Source organism: Ursus arctos, unplaced genomic scaffold, assembly GCF_023065955.2.
Source record: "Ursus arctos isolate Adak ecotype North America unplaced genomic scaffold, UrsArc2.0 scaffold_26, whole genome shotgun sequence".
Classification (NCBI taxonomy): Eukaryota; Metazoa; Chordata; class Mammalia; order Carnivora; family Ursidae; genus Ursus; species Ursus arctos.
The window spans coordinates 565213-585544 of NW_026622941.1; the positions used below are offsets into that span (position 1 = coordinate 565213).

General features: G+C 46.5%; 1 protein-coding gene across 2 annotated transcripts in view; it reads left to right on the top strand.

Moving 5' to 3' along the window:
• The window catches only part of BID (BH3 interacting domain death agonist), a 45547-nt gene that overhangs the window by 15853 nt on the left and 9362 nt on the right, over positions 1 to 20332 (top strand). The window contains exons 1-3 of one of the 2 annotated variants that reach the window (XM_057318790.1): positions 12835 to 12974; positions 15604 to 15679; positions 19740 to 19950. In XM_057318790.1, the coding sequence (XP_057174773.1) occupies positions 15668 to 15679; positions 19740 to 19950 (223 nt within the window). In that variant the 5' untranslated portion in view covers positions 12835 to 12974; positions 15604 to 15667. Of the gene's footprint in view, positions 1 to 12834; positions 12975 to 15603; positions 15680 to 19739; positions 19951 to 20332 lie in introns of those variants that run through there. The other variant, XM_026502781.4, reaches the window with a different exon arrangement.

The window sequence follows — 20332 nt, forward strand, 5'->3', positions numbered from 1 at the left end:
TTTTGTGCCTGGCTTGTTTTATTCGTGTAATGTCTTCAGAGTTCATCCGTGTGGGAGCCCTGCCAGAATTTCATTCTTTTTTTGGTGCATGGTAAAATACGCATAACATAAAATTTACCATTTTAACCGTTTTCCTTTTTTTAAGATTTTATTTATTTATTTGAGGGAGAAAGAGAGCACAAGCAGGGGGAGCAGCAGAGAGAGAAGCAGGCTCCCCGCTGAGTAGGGAGCCTGACATGGGACTCGATCCCAGGACCCTGGGGTCATGACCTGAGCCGGAGGCAGACGCTTAACCGACTGAGCCACCAGGCGCCCCCATCTTAACCATTTTCAAACGTGTAGTTCAGTGACATTAAGTACATTTACATCATGCAACCGTCGCCACTACCCATGTCCAGAATTTTTTCATCTTCTCAGCTGAAATTTTGTACCCCTTAAATAGTGACTCCCCATTTTCTCCTCCTCCAAGCCCCCGGCAACCACCATTGTACTTTCTGTCTGTGAATGTGACTAGTCTGGGCACCTCATATAAGTGAAATTATATAATATCTGCCCTTTTGTATCTGGCTTATCTCACTTGGCATGTCCTCAAGCTTCACCCATGTTGTTGTGTGTCAGAATGTTCTTCCTTTTTTTTTTTCTTTTTGGTAAAGATTGTATTTATTTATTTGAGAAAGAGCATTTGAGCAAGCATGAGTGGGGTGGGGTGGGGGGGAGCAGCAGAAGCAGAGGGACAAGCAGACTCCCTACTGAGCAGGGAGCCCGATGCAGGACTCAATCCCAGGACCCTGGGATCATGACCTGAGCCGAAGGCAGACGCTTAACCGACAGGGACCCAGACACCCCTTTCTTCCTTTTTGAAGCTGCATTAATATTCAACTGTATGGATAACACCAGGTTTCGTTTATCCATTCACCTATCTGTGGACATTTGCACAGCTTTTGTGAATAGTGCTGCTGGAACGCGGCTTTGAATAGCTGTTTGAATCACTGTTTTTACTTCTTTTGTGTATATACCCAGAAGCAGAATAATGTAATATAAATTAAATCATATGGTAATTCTTTGTATAATTTTTTGAGAAACTGTTACCAAACTCAGACTTGTTTGAGTCTGAGATACTGGCTTTGGAGCAAAGAAAGCTTTATTATCAAAAGGGCAGTCCAATGAGAAATCAGGGATCATTTCCAAAGCTGAGTGGCCCTTTTGAGTCTAGGGACAGCTTATATATTCGAGAGGAGAGTAAGGGCTTTCTTGAAACCTTAAGGGGGTGGGGCTCAACAACCTGGAAGTAAGCGTTCTTCCAAACAGTGAGGCACTATTTGGGACCTGGTACATCAAGAGAGATATTACCATCCAGTCTCCACTAGGTTTATTTAATTTTAATTTTATTTATTAGAGAGCGCGTGTGTGTGCACAAGTGGGGGGAGCAGCAGGCGGAGGCAGAGGGAGAAGCAGGTTCCTGCTGAGCAAGGAGCCCAGTGCCGGACTCAGTCCCAGGACGTTGGGATCAGGACCTGAGCCAAAGGCAGATGCTTAACCAACTGAGCCACTCAGGCGCCCCACCCCCCCCTGCCGCGCATTAGGTTTCTACAATCAATGAGTAAACAGGGAGTAGGGGTAAAAAGGCAAAGTTAATGACTGATCCTGCATGAAACAATTAGGGAGCATAACAGAACGTGGAGCTGGCCTCAAACCAAGCGTCTGGTCTCAAAACTGCCATACTGTGCTTTTTTTAAACCAGGATATAATTGGACAAGCTGATAAGTGTAACCAGGACCTTACTTGGAATGTCGTATTTCTTCATGGTGCCCATGTAATCTGCTATGACAAGCCACTTTTCACTTTATGGAGCCAGTGCCTACAAAGCCTTGCCAGGAACCCTGCCTGGCCCCGGGCTCATAGGGCCCTAGCCGTACAGGGGCTTAGGAAGGTCACTTCCTGACAGGCCAGGGAATTTAAGATGCTTGGTGGACCTGAATAAGAGGCAGTTGACTATGCAAATGGACAGTGGCCAGACAGCCCCTAAAAGCAGAACCCACCACCTGCAGCAACCTACCCAGGAAACTAACCTCTCCTTACCGACTGACTAGCGCAGGAGGGCAGGCTGCTGCTGGAAATCAGACATCTGTCTCTGGTGACAATCCAGAGAGCTAAAAATAACTGCTGTAACGATTGGCCCCTAATGGCCTTCATTAATAACTGGTTTCCTCCTGTTTGTCCCTGCTTCCAACTTAGCATCATCCAGAAAAAGCCACATATACACCCCTAACCAACTGGTCACCTCGGGTGCCACCAGCCTCCAGCTGGGGCACACAGGAAGCCCCTTCCTTTTCTTCACTGTAAGTCTTCCCCACTCTGCCGGCCTTTGAGAATCTGCCAGATGCGAGTGTCTGGATAAATAGCTTTTGTTCCCAGTTGGTTGCACTTCCTTTATTTCCATAGAGGAATCCACTCACATTTATGGGAACTGCCAGTGAGACCTACTGGAATTGCTTAGGCTTGGGTTCCTGCCCTCGGGTCTCAAATAATAAGGTGTTTAAAGGTCCAGTCCGAGATTCCTTATGAAAGTCTCCGGTCAGAAGTTGATTTTGTGGCCCTAGTAGTTCAATATTTCGTAGCTCTAAATTTGCAAAAGAAACTTTTAGAGGTTTAACTGGTTACTGAACACTCTTGCTGCACTGATGTAAATTATTGGGTGGTGGAATGAGACCAGCCCTTATTTATGTCAAAGAATTAATCTTTGAGATGATTATCATAGGCAGGAAGACTGTCGGGAAAAATTGTGAAAGACTTTGAAATGGGAAATAAAAAAACCCAACCTGGATGTTCTGGCTAGCATGCCCTTTAAGGTTTTCTTCGCCTTTTATTGCCTTTGGTTTATTTTACATCTTTGTAAGTTGCAGAAAACTGATACTAATGCAAATGATTGTTCATAGAAATGCAAATGAGCTGTCCAGTGGAATAGCTTGTGGATATTGACAAGTTTGGGGCGTGTTTGTAAATTCATTTCAGCTTTCCCATTGCCTGTGGCTGTAGATCTTTGATTCCTTTGAATGGTAATTAAATAAAATCTCTGATATGTGTTCGTTTAAGAAGGAAGAGTAAAAGGAAATCCACCTTCTCCAAACCCGTTTTTCTGAGGAGGACACCAAGGCCCAGAAAAGTGAACTCCCTCCCTGCCCGTCTTTTCCAGATAGCATTTTCTCTTCTGGATCCCCAGTCTGAGGAAAACATAAAAATATCTATATTTTTATAGATTTTTGTATTTTATGGGGAAAACATAAGTGTATTTTCGTAGATATACAGCTGACCTCTGAACAACACGGGTTTGAATTGTGCAGGTCCACTTACGTGCAGATTTTTTTCCATATATAAACTTAGGCATTGGTAAATACAGTGCAGTACTCTTAAGTGTATCTTCCTGATGATTTTCTTAATGACATTTTCTTTTTTTCTAGCTTTAATTTTTAAATTTTTTAAAAGGTTTATTTATTTATTCATTTTAGAGAGAGAGATTGAGAGCAGGGTGAGGGGCAGAGGGAGAGGAGAGAGAGAATCTCAGGCAGACTCCATGCTCAGCACAGAGCCCGATGTGGGTCTCAATCTCAACCCTAATATCATGACCTGAGCTGAAATCGAGTTTGGACGCTTAACCGACTAAGCCACCCAGGCCCCACCTTGCTTACTTTATTAAAGGAATACAACATATCATACATATAACATGCAAAGTATGTGTTAATTAACTATTTATGTTATCAGTAAAGCTTCTGGTCAACATTAGTAGTTCAGTTTTGGGGGAGTTAAAAGTTATACGCCCATTTTTGACTGCACAGGCGTCAGTGCCCCTAATCCCCACATTGTTCAAGGGTCAACTGTATATAGACCTAGGTCTATCTATAAAAATAGATATAAATATATCTTCATATATATTTATCTATAAAAAAGATACAGATATATAAGATACATGTAGAGTGAAAAATAAAGGAAAACCTCACCAACGTGGAGTCAAGAGGCCAGCAAGGGGCGCTCTTGTCCCCCCCTTAAGTGCAGACCTAATGGGAAGAGAGCGTACCTTGCAAGCCCCCTAGTCTGCTGCCCCAGCAGGAGGACGGATGAGAGCACAAATGAGCCCAGTCAATGAGAGACTGTCATAGCTCAGCCAGTGAGAAGCCACTATACTTGGAGCCCCCAGTTTACTCCAGTGGACTTTTTGTTTGTAACTGCCCTCCAGGCTTCCCCCTTTCCTCTCCAAGTGTTCTCCTTGCTGAGGACTTGCCTATAGTTTTGCCTTAACGGTTTAATTTTTTTAAGGTGAACATTTCACACAGTTGACCTTTGAACAACATAGGGGTAGGGGTCCTGACTCCCCCACTTCCAGCCCCACGGTCAGAAATCTACATAGGACTTTTGACTCCTCAGTAACTTAACTGCTAACAGCCTACTGTTGACAAGAAGGCTTACTGATAACACACACGGTCAATTAACATATCTTGTATGTTGTATGTATTATAGGCTGTATTCTTACAATAAAGTAAGCTAGAGAGGGGCGCCTGGGTGGCTCAGATGGTTAAGCATCTGCCTTCGGCTCAGGTCGTGATCTCCAGGTCCTGGGATTGAGCCCCACTTCCGGCTCCTGGCTCAGCAGGGAGTCTGCTTCTCCCTCTGCTGCATTCTGTCTCTGTCTCTCTCAAATGAATAAATAAAATCTTTAAAAAAAATCAAGCTAGAGAAAGGGAAATGTTATTGAGAAAATCATAAGGAAAATACATTTACAGTACTATACTGTAAAAAAATCTGTGTATAAGTGGACCGATGAAGTTTAAGCCCCTGTTTTCAAGGGTCGACTGTATATAAAGAGATATCTTTTCCCATGGGTCTTTTTTTTTTTAAGATTTTATTTCTTTGAGAGAGTGAGCACGCGAGAAAGCACAGGTGGTAGAGCGGGAGAAGCAGGCGCCCCCCCCCCCATGGGTCATTTTTACCATTGTTCCTCCAGCTGCATGCACCATGCCTGCACGTTGAACGAGTTCAGTCTGGGTTGTTGATTGATGACAGCCATACTCACAGTCACACAGCTGGTCAAGTTGATGGGCTGGGGTCACGCAGAGTTGGGTTCTCCCAGCATAACCGTAGCATGCCCCCCTGTGCAACGTTGAGTGACTGTGACGTCTGCTTGGTGGTTGGTTAGGAGGTGAGTATGGTGGGGGGGGACATAGGTGAATCTATGTTGGGAAGGAGAGGCCTGCCCTGCCAAGGTTTTGTCCTCATAAAACCTTTGTCCTTCTGGGGCACTTGTGTATATTTGCTCCTGCCTCATTTTGGCCCAGGCTGCCCAAATCGACTGACTTTATGGGATAGTGTTGGGCTGTTTTTTGGTGAACTTTGGGGTTTTCGGTTAATACAGGGACATTTGGCATGCAGGGTGAGGGTCTCAGGCCTCAGGAAAGGGGACTGGAGTCTGAGTAGACACATATCAGATATCCACTGTCTGCTTATGTTACTCGTGGAAAACAGGCCCAGAGGTGGGGACCAACTTGCCCCACCCGCCCAGCTTGGGCAACTCTGCAGGTGCTGAGGTGTTCCCTACCCTCACTGGGCAGCCTCCGGTCTCGGCCTTGACTCAGAAAATTGGAGTGGAAGTGCCTTCTTTTCTTTACAGGGATGTCATGAAGAATAGAAGCCACAAGCAGAGGTGAGCCTGGCACTGTGGCTGGTGTATTCGGATGTTGTCAGTATATGGTGGCTACTGGGGTCTTGTATGAGTAATAATATTTGCCTTTCCTGCACTTCAGAATCCTAGACTCATAATGGTGGGGGAGTAAGACCAGCCATGCAGAATCTCAAGTCCTAGGCTGTGTCCATCACAGGTGTGTCTTGGGACTGGTGAAATCCTGGCTGTGAACATGCTAGGTAACCGGAAAGCCTTGTCCAGAGGGAAGCCAGTGGCTTACTGTTTCCCGTTCCCATCTATCTTGCCATTTTCCCGCTCAATCTCAGAAAGGCGAGGATATCAGTTCTTGGCTGTGTGGATTTTCCTTCTTGCTGGCAGCTTTGGTAAGGAATTGGGGTTCAGGGATGGAGCCATTGTTGACACGGAGCCTTTGAGATTTTCAGTGGGTCTTCTTCACTCCTGGACGCCTGGTCCTGCTCGCAGCTGACAGTTTGACTCATTGAGTTTCTTCTTGAGTAACAAAGCAGTGAAGCCAGAGGTGAACCAGATGCGGGCAGATACTCTGCCCTGAAGGTTTATGCCTCCCCTGAGGCCCTGCTCAGCCAGGCGTGGGAGTGCAGCCCCCTTTCCTAAAGACCTCCATTGGGCCACATGTCCACGGGGTACTGTGGCAGTGACCCTAAGGCCTGTGTGACCTGGGCACAGCCCAGCTGAGCTACAGTCCCTGTTGTCTCTGACCACCATGAGGCCTGTGTGCACGCTGAATTTTCATGTCCATTATCTCCTTTGATTCTGGACTTAGTAGGAAAACACCACACCAGGGTATTCATCATAGTCCAGTTTTTAATGGTGAAAAAATGGAAACTATAAATGTCCAATAATAAGGCATTAATTGTATTGCATTAATTGTATGTACAGTAGAACAGGGTTTTCAGCCTCAGCACTGTTGATATTTTGGGCTAGAGAATTCTTTGTTCTGGGGCCTGCCTTGTTGCTCTGGACAACGTTGAGCAGCGTGCCGCTAGATGCCAGCAGCACACTCCCCAGACAACCAGAAATGTCTCCAGACACTGCCACGTGTTCCTTGGGGGGTGAAGTCATTCCTGGTTGAGAACAAACCTCTGCAAAATAAAACATTTTTCAAAAAATACCTGTTGAAGGAGAAATATAATCACAATTCAAAAGAAGACGACGGTCTACCTGAGGGTGTGGACGTGTATATTGTTAACCTTAAAAATAAAACTGCCAGTTATATTTACCGGCAAAAATAGGTTTATTCAGCAATAGCAAAGAATTGCAATTTGGGACAAGCTAGCCTACCAAAGCCATAGGCAAGTCCCTAGAACAAAGGAGAGGAACACTCTTTTATGGAGCTTTGGGAGAAGCTGGGAGGGCTGTTAGAAACAAAATTTCATTGGGTGTAACTGGGAGTTTGAAGTATAGTGACTTTCGTTGGCTGAGCTGTGACCCGCTCTCATGGCTGGGCTGTGGGGGGAGGCCTACCTTCCTTCGGCGGTGGTAGTTCAGTATCTACTGGCAGGGGTGTGGGAGCGCCCCCTGCTGGCTTCCCGACTCCATTCTAACCAAGGCTTCTTTTTATTAATTTTCACATTTCTCCCTTTTGATCAAGATCTGTTTTGAAAGCATTGCTGATCAGGAGTCAGGTTTTCTATATGTAGTGGTTTTGTTCCTCGGTGCCAAGAAGGACCTTCCTTGGTTGTCGTGTCCTACTTGCGGGGGGAGGGGGTACAAAGCAGTTGAAACCACTTAAGGCCACATTTGATAACGAGGAGGGTTAGAAGAGAGAACTCTCTGGCACTTCCCACCTATAGTCTATATTTATCAAAATGTAAGCATTGGAGGTCATCTTGAAGCACCGTGTTATTGGGTACATGGTTTTTAGAAAGTTTGACAGACAACAAAATACAAAACTTAAAATAATTCAGTTTTGATTTCTGCTTAAAGAAGTAACATGAATTCCACATTATATGATGGTTCTAAGCCAGGACTCTAACTCTGAAAGCAGCCAGCTGAAATATTTATTGGCACTTAATTCTGGCTTGAGGGAGAAATGTTCTCTCTACAAAAGCATGCCTCCTAGAAGTCTCTGCTTGTAAAGGGTCCAGGAAAGGATAATACTGGATACAGCAAGAGCAAGCTGAAAGACAGAAATGAGCACACTCAGGTTCAGTGCAAGTGGAAAAATGCAGCCATAGCTCTTGGACTTTGTGCAGAGCAGCAAAACTTAAGCAAGGTTTTAAATCAGTATTGTTATATCTCAGAAGAGCCGTTTGGAACGAAATGTTTGATTGATAATAAAGTCTGTGAAGTTGCAAATTCAGAGGTCATTAATTTGGATAAGAATCCAGAGTCAGTTAATAGTTTAGATGAAGGAAGGCTTTTGTGACTTCTGAATCTCGTTAACCCTTCAGAAAAAGCAAGTGAGAAATGAGTCCCAGAATCATGATGAGGTTGTTTCCAAAAGGCCATAATCAAAAGAAGAGGTTTCCCCCTTGCAGGTAAGGACATCATGTTTCCATGAAGAAGAGAGAAGCAGTAGTGAGAAAAAGGCGTACAGGCCTGCTCCAGACCTCTTGGAAAGCTGTCTCACCCGGTGGTGTCTGCTTCAATTCCAGACCTTTCATTCCAGGTCGGCAGGGGGTGTGCAGGTCTAGCCAGGGTCTGGTGCTTTCTTTAGAGGTGTTGTGTGAATCCAAGAGCCTTTTCCCTGGAGTGTGATGGCTTAAGAGTTGGTTAGCAGTCTCTGATAAGGTCGAGTCTTTCTGGAGGTGTCTTTTCCGATAGATGAAATCTCCATGTTGCAAGATGGGGTGCTCAAGGTTGTCATCTCCTGGGGCGCACTGTGAGAAGACTGAGCTACCAAAGCCTGGTTATTTTTAATAGAAGCAATTAGACCTTTACAATTTTGAAGTAGCTGTCCTTTTAAAATCAAGGGTCAGAGGAGGCAGGGGCCAAGTACCTTGGATGTCCTATGAGGATCTCAAAGGGTGACAGACTATGCTTTCCCATAAGGCAGATCTGGGCGTTGGAAGGACTGGTGGCGGTGCTTGCAGCTACCGTATTTGGAGGGTCTCCACACATTTTGCCAGCTGAGTCCTAATACTGCTGTTAGTGTATTTGACTAACGCTGAGGAGTAGAGGAGGTATGGACAATGAAAGTATAGAAACAGCACAGACTTGTCGAAGTCCCTGATTAGTAAAATGGGTTTCCTCTTCACTTTGAAGTTTGAGAGGGTCCTCAGATAGGGATAATCTTTTCTTCTTCTTTTTTTTTTTAAGATTTCTTTGATTTGTTTATTTGAGAGAGAAAGCACAAGCAGAGGGAGGGGCAGAGGGAGAGAATCTCAAGCAGACTCCATGCTGAGTGTGGAGCCTGATGCGGGGCTCAGTGCCAAGACCTTGAGATCATGACCTGGGCAGAATCCAAGAACTGGATGCTTAACTGACTGCACCACCCAGGCGCCCCGAGGGTAATCTTCTTCTAACAGAATTTTAGCCACAGGAGAGGCATTTGCCGGTGTAAAAGCTTTGGTCAGTGGGAAAACACAAGCCATGAATAAAACATTTATCCCCAACATCCATGAGATGGGGAAACTATATAAAATCCATTTATCTGAACAGCTTTCTCTGGATTGTACTTTGGGTGGGTGGGACAAGTGAGGTGGACAGTTTTTGTGGCCTTGTTAATATTTCCCCACTGGTACTCGTTCGTGAATGCTGTCATTTTGTCAGTAGATCAACTGTTTAATGCATGTACAGTGGTAAATAGCAAAAACTTTAGAATTTCTGGTAGGGCTGGATTGTTACTTGGTCCAAACCAGAGTTCTCTTTTTATCAAACCATTGAACAATTGTTACATTTCCAATATTGTTTTTTCCTCTCTCGGGTCAATTGGGTCTCTCTGGTCAGTTTTTCCAAATTCTCATTGGTGAGAACATCCCTTTGGAATATGACAGAGGTTTGGCTACTGGTTCCCTTGAAAGTGTGGTTTTTGGTTTTGTTTTTCGTGAAACTGTCAGCAAGGTCGTTTCCTTTGAATTCTAGGGAATTGCGTCTGGAATGCCCATGGAACTTAACAGCCCGAGCAGCCAGTAAAAGTATGGCATCCAGTAAATTATGGACATAGGAGCCCTTTAAGATTGTATCCCCATTGGAGGCAAGGGTACCTCCTTGTTCTCATACTGTTCCAAAGTCACGAGCTCACCAAAGGCGTATGGACTATCGGTGTAAATGTTTGCCGTTTTGCCCTTTGCTAAGGAACCAGCTTGAGTGAGGGCGTGTAGCTGCCCGTTGGGCTGACACAGCCGGGGGGCGAAAGTGCTGCTCATTGTCCACAGAAGGACTTGCATGAGTAGCATACCCAGCACGGCAGTTACCATTTTCCTCTTTATCAACGGGAATACTAAGAATGCCCTATAGAGGGGCGCCTGGGTGGCTAAGTGTTAAGCGTCCGCCTGCGGCTCAGGTCAGGCTCAGGTCATGATCCCAGCGTTCTGGGATCGAGCCCCGCATCGGGCTTCCTGCTTAGCGGGAGGCCTGCTTCTCCCTCTCCCACTCCCCCTGCTTGTCTTCCCTCTCTCCTGCCTCTCTCTCTGTCAAATAAATAAATAAAATCTTAAAAAAAAAAGAATGCCCTATATAGATTAATTCCAGTGAAAAGAATCTGCTTTCAGTGGAAATGAATCTCAGTAGCATATGGGACTTAGGGACAGCAGGGTGCCCTGGGATAGCAGTGTTACTTGCTGCTCAGAGGTCCTGGGCTAACTTCTATTCTTGGCCACTGGGTTTTCTTACAGGTAAAACAGGAGCATTCCAGGGACTCGTGTAGGAAGTAATGAGGCCTGAGCCTTGTGATCTTCTGTTATGGGCTTAATGCCTTGAAGTGCTTGGGTGTCTTTGTTTATACAGTGTTGATTAACGCTGAGGAGAGGTTTTGCGAGATCTCTTTGAATCCCGCTGGGAGGTGCACTGTGGATTCTGCCAGTTATCATCGCTTGAAGATTTTGCCCGTAAAGAGAGAAGTAACTGAGCCGGTCGGAGTCAATAATCAGTGTCTCCAGACTCGGCTATAGCGCCATCAGGAAGGAACACATAAAGATGTCAAAAGCTCATCTAATTTTTCTGGTTGGCTGTTTTGGTTACTACTAACAGATTCTAGAATTATTTACCCCTTTTGGGAGAAAGAAATTCCAGCCTGATACTTTTCTAAAAAAGTCTCAGCCCAGCAAATGCATAGCGGTGGAAGAACGAAGGAGACAGTGTTGTATACATCTCTGAAAGGGTCTAGACAAAGGGCATAGGTTCAGAGACAGGAACGTGTTGAGGTTTAGGAGACCCCTACTATTTGAGCTGTTTTAGTACTCGGCAGTGGAGGCTACGTTATAGCAGTGGGGTCCAGTGCTGAGAGTATAGCTCTGATGTCAGTACGGACAAAGAGATTAATTCCTGATCTGGAGAGCGGTCTCCCCAGGCCAGTTAAGAGTGAGGGTTGGGAAGAGCCCCTGCAGTTCCTTGGAGCCTCATCCCTGGGACGTGGGGTCCCGGAAAGGCTGGCTACGGGCTTGAAGGCTCCTGAAGTGCTTAAGTTTGTCACAAGCTTTTTTCCTGTATCCTGGCTCTTTGCAATAATAGCAGAAACTGGGAGGTTTTTGATTTGTTTAGGAGCCTTCATTTGCCAAAGTTGGAAATTAAGAATTTCAGCGGTCTTTCTCTTAGGTTACTTACCTGGATGCGAGCCAGCCGCTCTGGCAAGTTAAATCTGGAGTGGACACAGTTTCCTATTCCATCCTGGTCCTTTTTAACTAAAGGAGAAAAACTAGCCCATTAACAAACACAATTAAATGCTACCCAGGTGGATTCACATCTAAAGGAAGACCAGAACTTTCTTTAAAAACATTCTGGAGGGCGTCTGGATGGCTCAGTTGGTTAGGAGTCTGCCTTTGGCTCAGGTTCTGATCCCAGGGTTCTGATCGAGCCCCACATTGGGGGTCCCTGCACAGTGGGGAGTCTGCTTCTCCCTCTCCCTGCTGCTCCCCCCATCAAATAATTAAATCTTAAAAAAACAACCGATTTTGGACTCGACTGTAATAGTCATGAACAGGTTCATCAGGCTTCGTTTGCAAACCTGAACTTTACTCCTATCAGCAGGCTTAGGAAAAGCCACTGTAATTGCTCTTGAACATTTCCCAATGAGTGTTGGAGCACCTTGCCAAAAGTGAGGGGTTAGGTGATCTAAATCCCCTTCGGGATGTTCCCATTGGGCTAGTTTCATCCAGTGTTTGGCCAGGCCCTCACCAAGGAGCATGTGGACTAATTAATAAAAATCTGAGAAACCAGGTTGATAAGGTTGATATGTTAAATTCTTTAGCAATCTATAGGGCCCTCAGTTACTTTAGGAAACTAATAACTATGGCCGGCAGTTTGGCCTTAGTCCAAGAAACATAAGAAACTTGGGGTTTATTGAGATCCTCAGAAGACTAAACTTTAAAGGGGCAAAGGTTTAATAGGTTGAAGAGAGGAGACAGTGGGGAGAGGTTTGGAGGAAAAGTGAAGTTTGGCAGAAAGAATAGAGGAAAATGGCGCTGGAGCTGGGGCCTGAGCACAGGTGGCTGCCTCCTGTCTGGAAACAAGGGTGGGGATGGGGGTGGGTGGGAGGCTTCAGAAGCAATTTTGACTTCTTTCTACTGTGTGCCTCAGTTAATTTCAAAGTAGTATTTTGCAGAGACAAACCTAGAATCCTGACATTTGGGAGCCTCAAGGTACTGATTAAAATAGACATCCCATTCAGTTTTTTCCCCTTTTTTTAGGGGCCACAGCTTTCTAATTTAGAGTAAGACAAGTTTGGGGAGAAAAAGTGCCTCATAATGGCCACTGACATTCTAAATTACTTTTAGTTAAGTCCATTTAGTTAGAAATGTACATGAGAAGGGAGTGTAGTTTCTAAACAAAAAAACTGGCCAGCGTCTCAGAAGGGGGGGGGGTGCATTTGTATGACTGGGATCCCATTTCTTAGGTGTTTTTTGTTTGTTTCTCTAGAGCAAAAAGAAAAGTTCCTAAACAGCAAAGTTTCAACAGGAATAGCCTGGTCCCAACGGAGTCAGACTGAAGGCCAGCACAGTTCCAACAGAACAGTCGGTTCCTAAAAAAGGAGTCGGACCAAAGGCCAGACAAGTACTCTCAGAAAGGACAAGGCCTTAAAACAGGTCCCGAATAAAGCCTGGAAAGCTCAAGCATCGAGCGCAGAACTCGAAATCCAGAAGAAAACTTACCCTCAAACTTCAAGGTCAGTGAGAAAGCAGTGAGCATGACTGGCCCCGTGGGTCCCGGCACGTGTTCGCTGCCCAGCCTTACAGCTGTTGGGGGTCATCTGTGACCCCCACTTCCGATCACCAGATAATGGTAATCTTGGGAATAAAACTGCCACTGACTTTACCAGCAGCAGTGGGTTCATTCCGGAATAGCAGAGAACTGTAATTCAGAACAAGCAAGTTATGGCAAAACCATCTAAGTTCACAAAACAAAGGAGAGGACTGCTCCTTTCCAGAGGAAGGGGGGAAGCTGGGAGGGCTGTTAAAAAGCAAAAAGCCCGTTGGAGTAAGGATAGTGGCCTCTCATCGGCTGACTGGTACCAGTCAATCATCGGCTGGATTGTTGCTGGGGTGAAAGGGTAGGAAGGTAACGTCAGAGTAGTACGTCTGTTTCTTCCTGTTGGGTGTGAAATTCAAGAGCAGTCATAGGGTGTGAGAGCGCTCCTGCTGGCCATGACTCCACTCTAAGCAGTGTTTCCTTTTATTTTCACAGTGTCAAAGTCTGGAGCAAATCAATTAAATGTTTATCTGAATTCTTTCTCTTAAAAAAAAAAAAGATTATTTACTTTAGAGAGAGCGTGACGGGCAGGCGTGGGCATAGTGGGGGGAGGGGCAGAGGGAGAGAATCTTCAAGCCAACTCCCTGCTGAGCACGGAGCTGGCGGCAGGGGCTCCATCTCACCACCCTGAGGCCATGACGTGAGCGGAAGCTGCGAGTTGGACACTTAACCAACCGAGCCACCCAGGAGCCCCATAGGTGAATTATTTCTTGAGAGAAGGAGGTGAAGGCCAGTGTTCATTCACTGCACCTTTACATTGGCAGTGACTTGTGGACATGGTTTGGCTTCTGTGGCCTTTTTCCTGAGGGACGTGTTCTCTTTCATTCTTTGTCCTGATCTGGTTAATGGCTCCAGCTCTTGCCTCTTGCCCTATGGAGGGCCTGTAGATGGCCCATAATGCAACGTCCTTGTGGGTTCCCTGTCCAAATACACGTGAGTCCTTTGCTCTTGACCACCGCCTCCCCCAGCCATACCCAGCCGTAGGGGTGGGCTCTTCCAGATACCCAGTGTGAGGGTTGGGGTGTAGCCTCTAGCTTTGCATGACCCCCAAAGGCCAACAGGAGCACCTGAGACTGGGAGATGGGCAGATCTGAGAATAATTGTGTCCCACAAATGTGCATGGCTCCCTGGCGTCAGAAAGCATGTCTTCCACCAGTGCTGGTCTTGGCCTCCTTTTCACTTGCATGTGGGAGCCTCGCCCTTCCTACAGAGGAGTTGGTCGTCTATTCTTGTTTTTTATCTCCTCTACATTGAAGAACCAAGATAAAATTGCCAGATTTCATTGTTTTTTACCCTATAAAATGACCATTTCATTTGGTTCTAGCTGACATTGTGTGTAAGCACGCACATGCACAAGCAAATGCATTATTGTATTGTTGAGACTGTTCTGCAGGACCTCTCATCCTCTTCGTGTTGTGTATATTCCACTTCACGAGCGCAATCTTTTGAACTCAATCCCCAGTAGCCTTTTGTCTGGTCAGCTGTTTATGATGGGTTACTTACTTTGAAATAGGTGCCGAAGAGGAGCTCTAATCTTTTGTGTAATTGTCAAATACACATTCTCTTTCCTTCTTTCTCTCTTGGCCACCGAATGCTAAGAAACTATTTTATTTTCAAAGCTTCTTTTTCTTTATATATGTTTTACAAGAGCTCTTTCTATATGAATGCCATTGAAACCATGTGGCCTGTGGGGAGAACCGGTCTGCCTGGCTGTCTCTTACTCCCCAGACTTTATTCTCTCATCCACTTACGTCGGGATCAACACGGTGCACTACCGACTTCTCAGCATAGTTGTGTGGATGAAAGAGAGAATGTGAATGTTCTGAGAATGGTCGTGTGCCGAGGGAAGGCCTGTGCAGTAGTCGTATTAGCGGTCGTAGAAATAACAAGAGAGTCCTTGAAAACTTCTAGGTATACTTCATCAGCTAACTGTCTTCTCTTTTTTCCCAAGATTTTATTTATTTATTTATTTGAGAGCTTGCACGGTGGAGTGGAGGGAGGGGCAGAGGGAAACCCAAGCAGACTTGGCACTGAGCCAGAGCCAACTTGGGGCTCCGTCTCATGACCCTGAGAACACAACCTGAGCTGAAACCAAGAGTCAGACGCTTAACCAAGTGTGCCACCCAGGTGCCCCGGCTAACTTTATTCTTGTAGGAAAGGCGCTAATATAAGTATTTGCTTAAAAAGAATTCATGAACTAGACTGCCCTATTTGCCTGATCAATGAGCTCTTGTGATCAGTGGGCTCTGGGTGGGAGAGCTGAACTCTGAGGTTGGAGGACTGACCCTGGGGACCTCTCAGTGCCTTGGCAAGTCTCTATGATAAGGAAAGCTCCAGAGGCTGCTGCCCAGGCTCCATGCTGAGAAAGGAGCAGCCTGGGTGAGTGTGGTTGGGATGGGCAAGGTGTGAGCTTGGCTGCTGTGGCTGGAGAGCGCCTTAGAGCCAGGTCCCAGGATGGCTCCCTTAGTTCTTTCCTGAGGGTCCCAGAGGGGGTGTCCCTGCAGGGAACAGCTGCCTACCCTGTGTGTATGTGTGTCCTCTTCCAGGCTGCTGACTTGGGACACCGACAGAGCCGGAAGCAAGTCGGAGCCCTGCCAGGCCACCTGTGCCATGGATTGTAAGGTCAGCCCTTGGGCTTCTCCTGGAGGAATGCTTTGGGAGGGGGGCGAACACGACTGTAGCCAGTTTGTTCTTCACGTGTGTGCTGTCAGTGCGGACCCTGCTGACGGCGTCTTTGACAGTGCTGCAGAGAGGAGCCTCACGTTCACAAGTCACTGGAGTGCAGTGAAGACAAGACAGCAAAGATCTGTCTTGGCCCCTCGTCCTCTTCCCTCTCCCTTATGCCTGACCACTCACTGGAAAGGGCAAGGCAGCTTTCTGATTCAGGACCACTTAGAAGCTCTAAGTAAAATGATTTCTCAGCATTCTTGGAAGCAATCACCCTGAGGTCATGTAGGCCATCCCCTGGCTTCAGCAGGCTGATACCTAGATTGCCTTGTCTGTACTCATCATTTAACTAGCTGGAAGAGAAAATCTTGGCATCTCCAGTCAAAAGCTCTTTTATTCATGTACTTACTGTATAGTCTTTCTGCTTCCCTTCCTTGCCAACTTCTGTAGGGCCCCAGCCCCAGGGGCTCCTCTGTGTCCACACTGCACATCAGCCTTTTGTGCTCACCAGCCATTGCGGGAGGTATCTGCAGAAAATCTAAGGATTTGCTGGTTAGTGAACTCGGTGGCCCCCCGTTTCTAAATCCCTAAGCACAGCAACACCTGACACCTGTCAGGTTCTCAAGGTGTGGTTGAATAGCCTCCTAAAGGGTGGAAACACCGCGGTGTTTCAGCTTGGTAGCCGGAGGGCCAGAGACACGGTAGGCTCAGCAGAGATGGTAGCTGCCTGGCCAACAGATTTCAGCAGTGCCTCTGTCCTGATAAAGGTCTATTCTCAGTATCCAAAATTCCCTTCCATTCGGTGCCATTTAAACCTGCCCATTCTTGTCTTATAAGTGTATGTATGTATGTATTAAGATTTCCCTTAGTTTTTCTTGTAGGGCAGGTCTACTGCTGTACTGTGGTTTATCTTATTTGTTTATTTAATTTTTTTTAAGTAGTCTCCACAGGGCTTGAACTCACGGCCCTGAGATGAAGACCTGCGCTGAGATCAAGAGCCAGACACTTAACCGACCAAGCCACCCTGGCGTCCCTATTTCTTTCTTTCTTTTAAGTAAACCCAGCGCCCAAGTGGGGCTCGAACTCGGGATGCCAAGATCGAGAGCTGCGTGCTCCACCTACAGAGCCAGCCGGGCGTCCCCATTCTTGTCCTTTAACTTGCCACCGTGGCGTCCTTCCTGTGTCGTTGCGATGTCTGCATTAAGAGCAGCGTTGCATGTCACACTGGCACTTGAACTGCCACGAGTGCTTTTGTCCACCTTGTCTGTTCTCCTGAAACCTGCCAGTGGAGGAAGGGGGACAGAATTACTCTTAGCTTTTCTCTTTTTTCAACTTCAGGGTGAGAAAACAAAGACACAAGTTGCTCAGGATCCCGTGAAGCTGGGCTTCACAGTGAAACACGGAGAAATTTCCTCTTACATTTCAGAGTTTGGCCCCCATCACAGTTTTTATCCTGTTGTAGATTTTTCTGACTTTTTTCCTTTGAGGTTTTTCCAGTTTTTAAAAAATTGTGATAGAATACATAGCATAAAATTTACCATTTTAACCTTTTTTTAAGAACACAATTCACTAGCATTAAGCACATTCACGTTGTGGTGACACCATCACCACCGTCCACCTCCAGAACTTTTCAGCTGTTTAACTGAAACTCTGTCGCCTTTAAATACTAACTCCCATCCTCCTGTCCCCATCTCTGGCAGCCCCCTCTCCACTCTCCGTCTCTATGACTCTGACTACTAGCCATCCCTCAGAGAAGGGGAGTCAGGCAGTATCTGTCCTGTTGTGTGTCTGACTTATTGCATGTAGCATCATGTCTTGTGTTTGATTTTTGGTTTGGGTTTGTTTTGTTTTGGTTTTTGCTGTTATGGTACTGTTTATCCACATTTTAGCATTCTTTTTTTTTTATTATTATTTGACAGAAAGAAACAGAGCACAAGTGGGGGTAGGGCAGGCAGAGGGAGAGGGAGAAGCAGACTCCCCGCTGAGCAGGGAGCCTGATGCAGGGCTGAGCCGAAGGCAGACGCTTAACCGACTGAGCCACCCAGGTGCCCTTTGATCATTTCTCTTAACATACTTTTTCCTGTGATTTAAAAGGATAAATAGCTGTCAAATCTTATATCTTATGAAACATCCATTTCAACTTTTATCACTAGAAGATCAGAAAGAGTCACAGGGGGGCACCTGGGTAGCTCAGTAAATAGAGCGTCCAACTCAGCTCAGGTCGTGAGATCCAGCCCCATGTTGGGCCCCGTGCTCGGCGGGGAGTCTGCTTGAGATTCTCTCTCCCTCTCCCTCTGCCCCTCCCACTCATTCTCTCTCTCTCTCAAATCTTTTTTTTAAAAAAAACTCACAGTTTCATATTTGGTTTGTCACAAACTCTATTTGTTCCTGGAATTAAATACTGTCAGCTCTGAGCCTACTTTCTTTTTTTTTTTTTTTTTTTTTTTAAAGATTTTATTTATTTATTTGACAGAGAGAGAGACAGCCAGCGAGAGAGGGAACACAGGCAGGGGGAGTGGGAGAGGAAGAAGCAGGCTCACAGCGGAAGAGCCTGATGTGGGGCTCGATCCCGCAACGCTGGGATCACGCCCTGAGCCGAAGGCAGACACCCAACCGCCGTGCCACCCAGGTGCCCCTGAGCCTACTTTCTATACGTGGTTTAGTCTGGGCTGTTCTTGACCTGCGCATCTAACGACGTCTGTCCAACTGTTTCCTAACCAGCTGGTACCGTCCGTTTGAGTGTGTGGTAACTCAGCCCACAGCCCCGCCCTGGCCCTCCTTTCTTCTCTCCTCGCCAGAACATCTCCTCCAGGTAGAAATGAAGGATGCGCTTGAGTTTCTAAGCTGTCTTGTGCCACCTGGCCTCAGCACACCGGAGCTGTAAGGATTCGATATAGTGAGGCTTTACATGATGTTTTCCCTCCTTTAAGAAATAATTCTGGAGAAGGAAAGGCTGCATAACAATACATAAGCACCTTGTTTTACGCATTTCATTTATTTAAAACAATCTGCCCTCTAAAAATTGTCCTAAAACTTTTCTGAATTTTTTAAATGAAAAATATTCAGGACTTAGAAGACAGAAATAAATATTACCAGCACCTTCATCTTCTTCTGAGCTTCTCTTACAGCCAAGTATGTGCGTTTTACATTTACCTGGGAGATCTTAGTATCCCTAGCCTCCTGGATGATTCCCTCTTTCATCCTAGGTCTTTGCTCTGAGCGCAGCCGGCTGCCGGTCGTACAGGCACTCACCTTTGTTTGCCAAGAACACTGTCGCAGGTGCAGTCAATACCCCAGAAACGTCCTTGCTGGCTCCCAGATGCTCAGCTGAGCTCCTGCGGCAAGTGGTGCTTGGCGCATGGAGAGTTGGCAGGCAGAGCTTGCCAGCCCCTCGTGTTAGAGCGGGAACCGTCCTCATCCGTCTGGGTTGTGTTTCAGGGGCATACCCTCCTGGAGCAAACCGAGCCTGCCCAAAGGGAGGCATTGTGTGTGGTTGATACTGCCCAGGGTTTATGGGAAATTATCTGGTCGCACAGTACCATCTTAGCCCACAAGGGAGGTTATGAAAAAGAGCTTCTTACCGCTGGACGCTTAGCTGGTAGGGTGGGCTGAAGTTGCTAAAAGATACATGGGAGTTAGCAAAAGCATGTAGGTGTAGGGATGGCATCTAAATGATGATATTTGCTGACTTCCCTAAAACAGCCTTTGGAACTTCCTTCTCTGACAGCCAGCTCAGCCAGCTCAGTGTTTTCAGGATGTCATGCAGATGGTAGATGAACCACTTTCTGCGGAACTGGAGCTTTTTCTTTGGCACCTACAGGGGGCACTGCTTAAAACAGGCACTGCAGACTTGGTCTCTGCCCACTGGGTCCTCTTGTACCCACAGGGTCATTCAGACATTTTAGGCCAGTAAGATGTTTCAGGCCAGAGCCTTTCCGCGAGGCTCAGTTGCAGGCAGGGCCTGTGGCCCTGGACCGGGTTCCCACATGTCTCCCTAACTCCCTTTTCATCTTAGGTCAGCAATGGTCCAGGCCTCCAGGATGAACACATCACAAACCTGCTGGTGTTTGGCTTCCTCCAAAACTGCTCCAACTCTAATTTCCACAAAGAGTTGGAGGTGCTGGGCCGTGAAGTGTCCATGCCAGCTTACCTGCCGGAGGACTACGACGACGGGCTGCAGACAGACGGCAACCGGTGCAGCTACTTCCTGGAAAGTGGGGAGAGAGGTAGGCATCTGGCACAGCCTTGTCTGCCCCAGATCTGGGCTTTGCTGTCTCCAGGAATGTTTAGGGAATCTAAGTGCTGGAAGGGAGTTTCAGTCCCTCATAGATGTTTGTGTCATATGATGGTTTGGTCTGTACCTGATGGCCCCAGTAGAGCAGGCCTGACTGAGTTTCTGATGAGTTGCAGTCCATTCAGTCTCTTGATGATGACTCTTTGAATCTGTATAGTATCATACACTTTAATGTGTATCGTGCTGGGATTGTCTACAACACACCTAGGGCATTGAAGTATTCTGAACCTAATTTCCAAATGAGGAAACAGGCCCAGAGACAGGTAAATGATGAACCCCAAATCCAGAGCAGTGGGGCACCGTCGAGCCAGGAT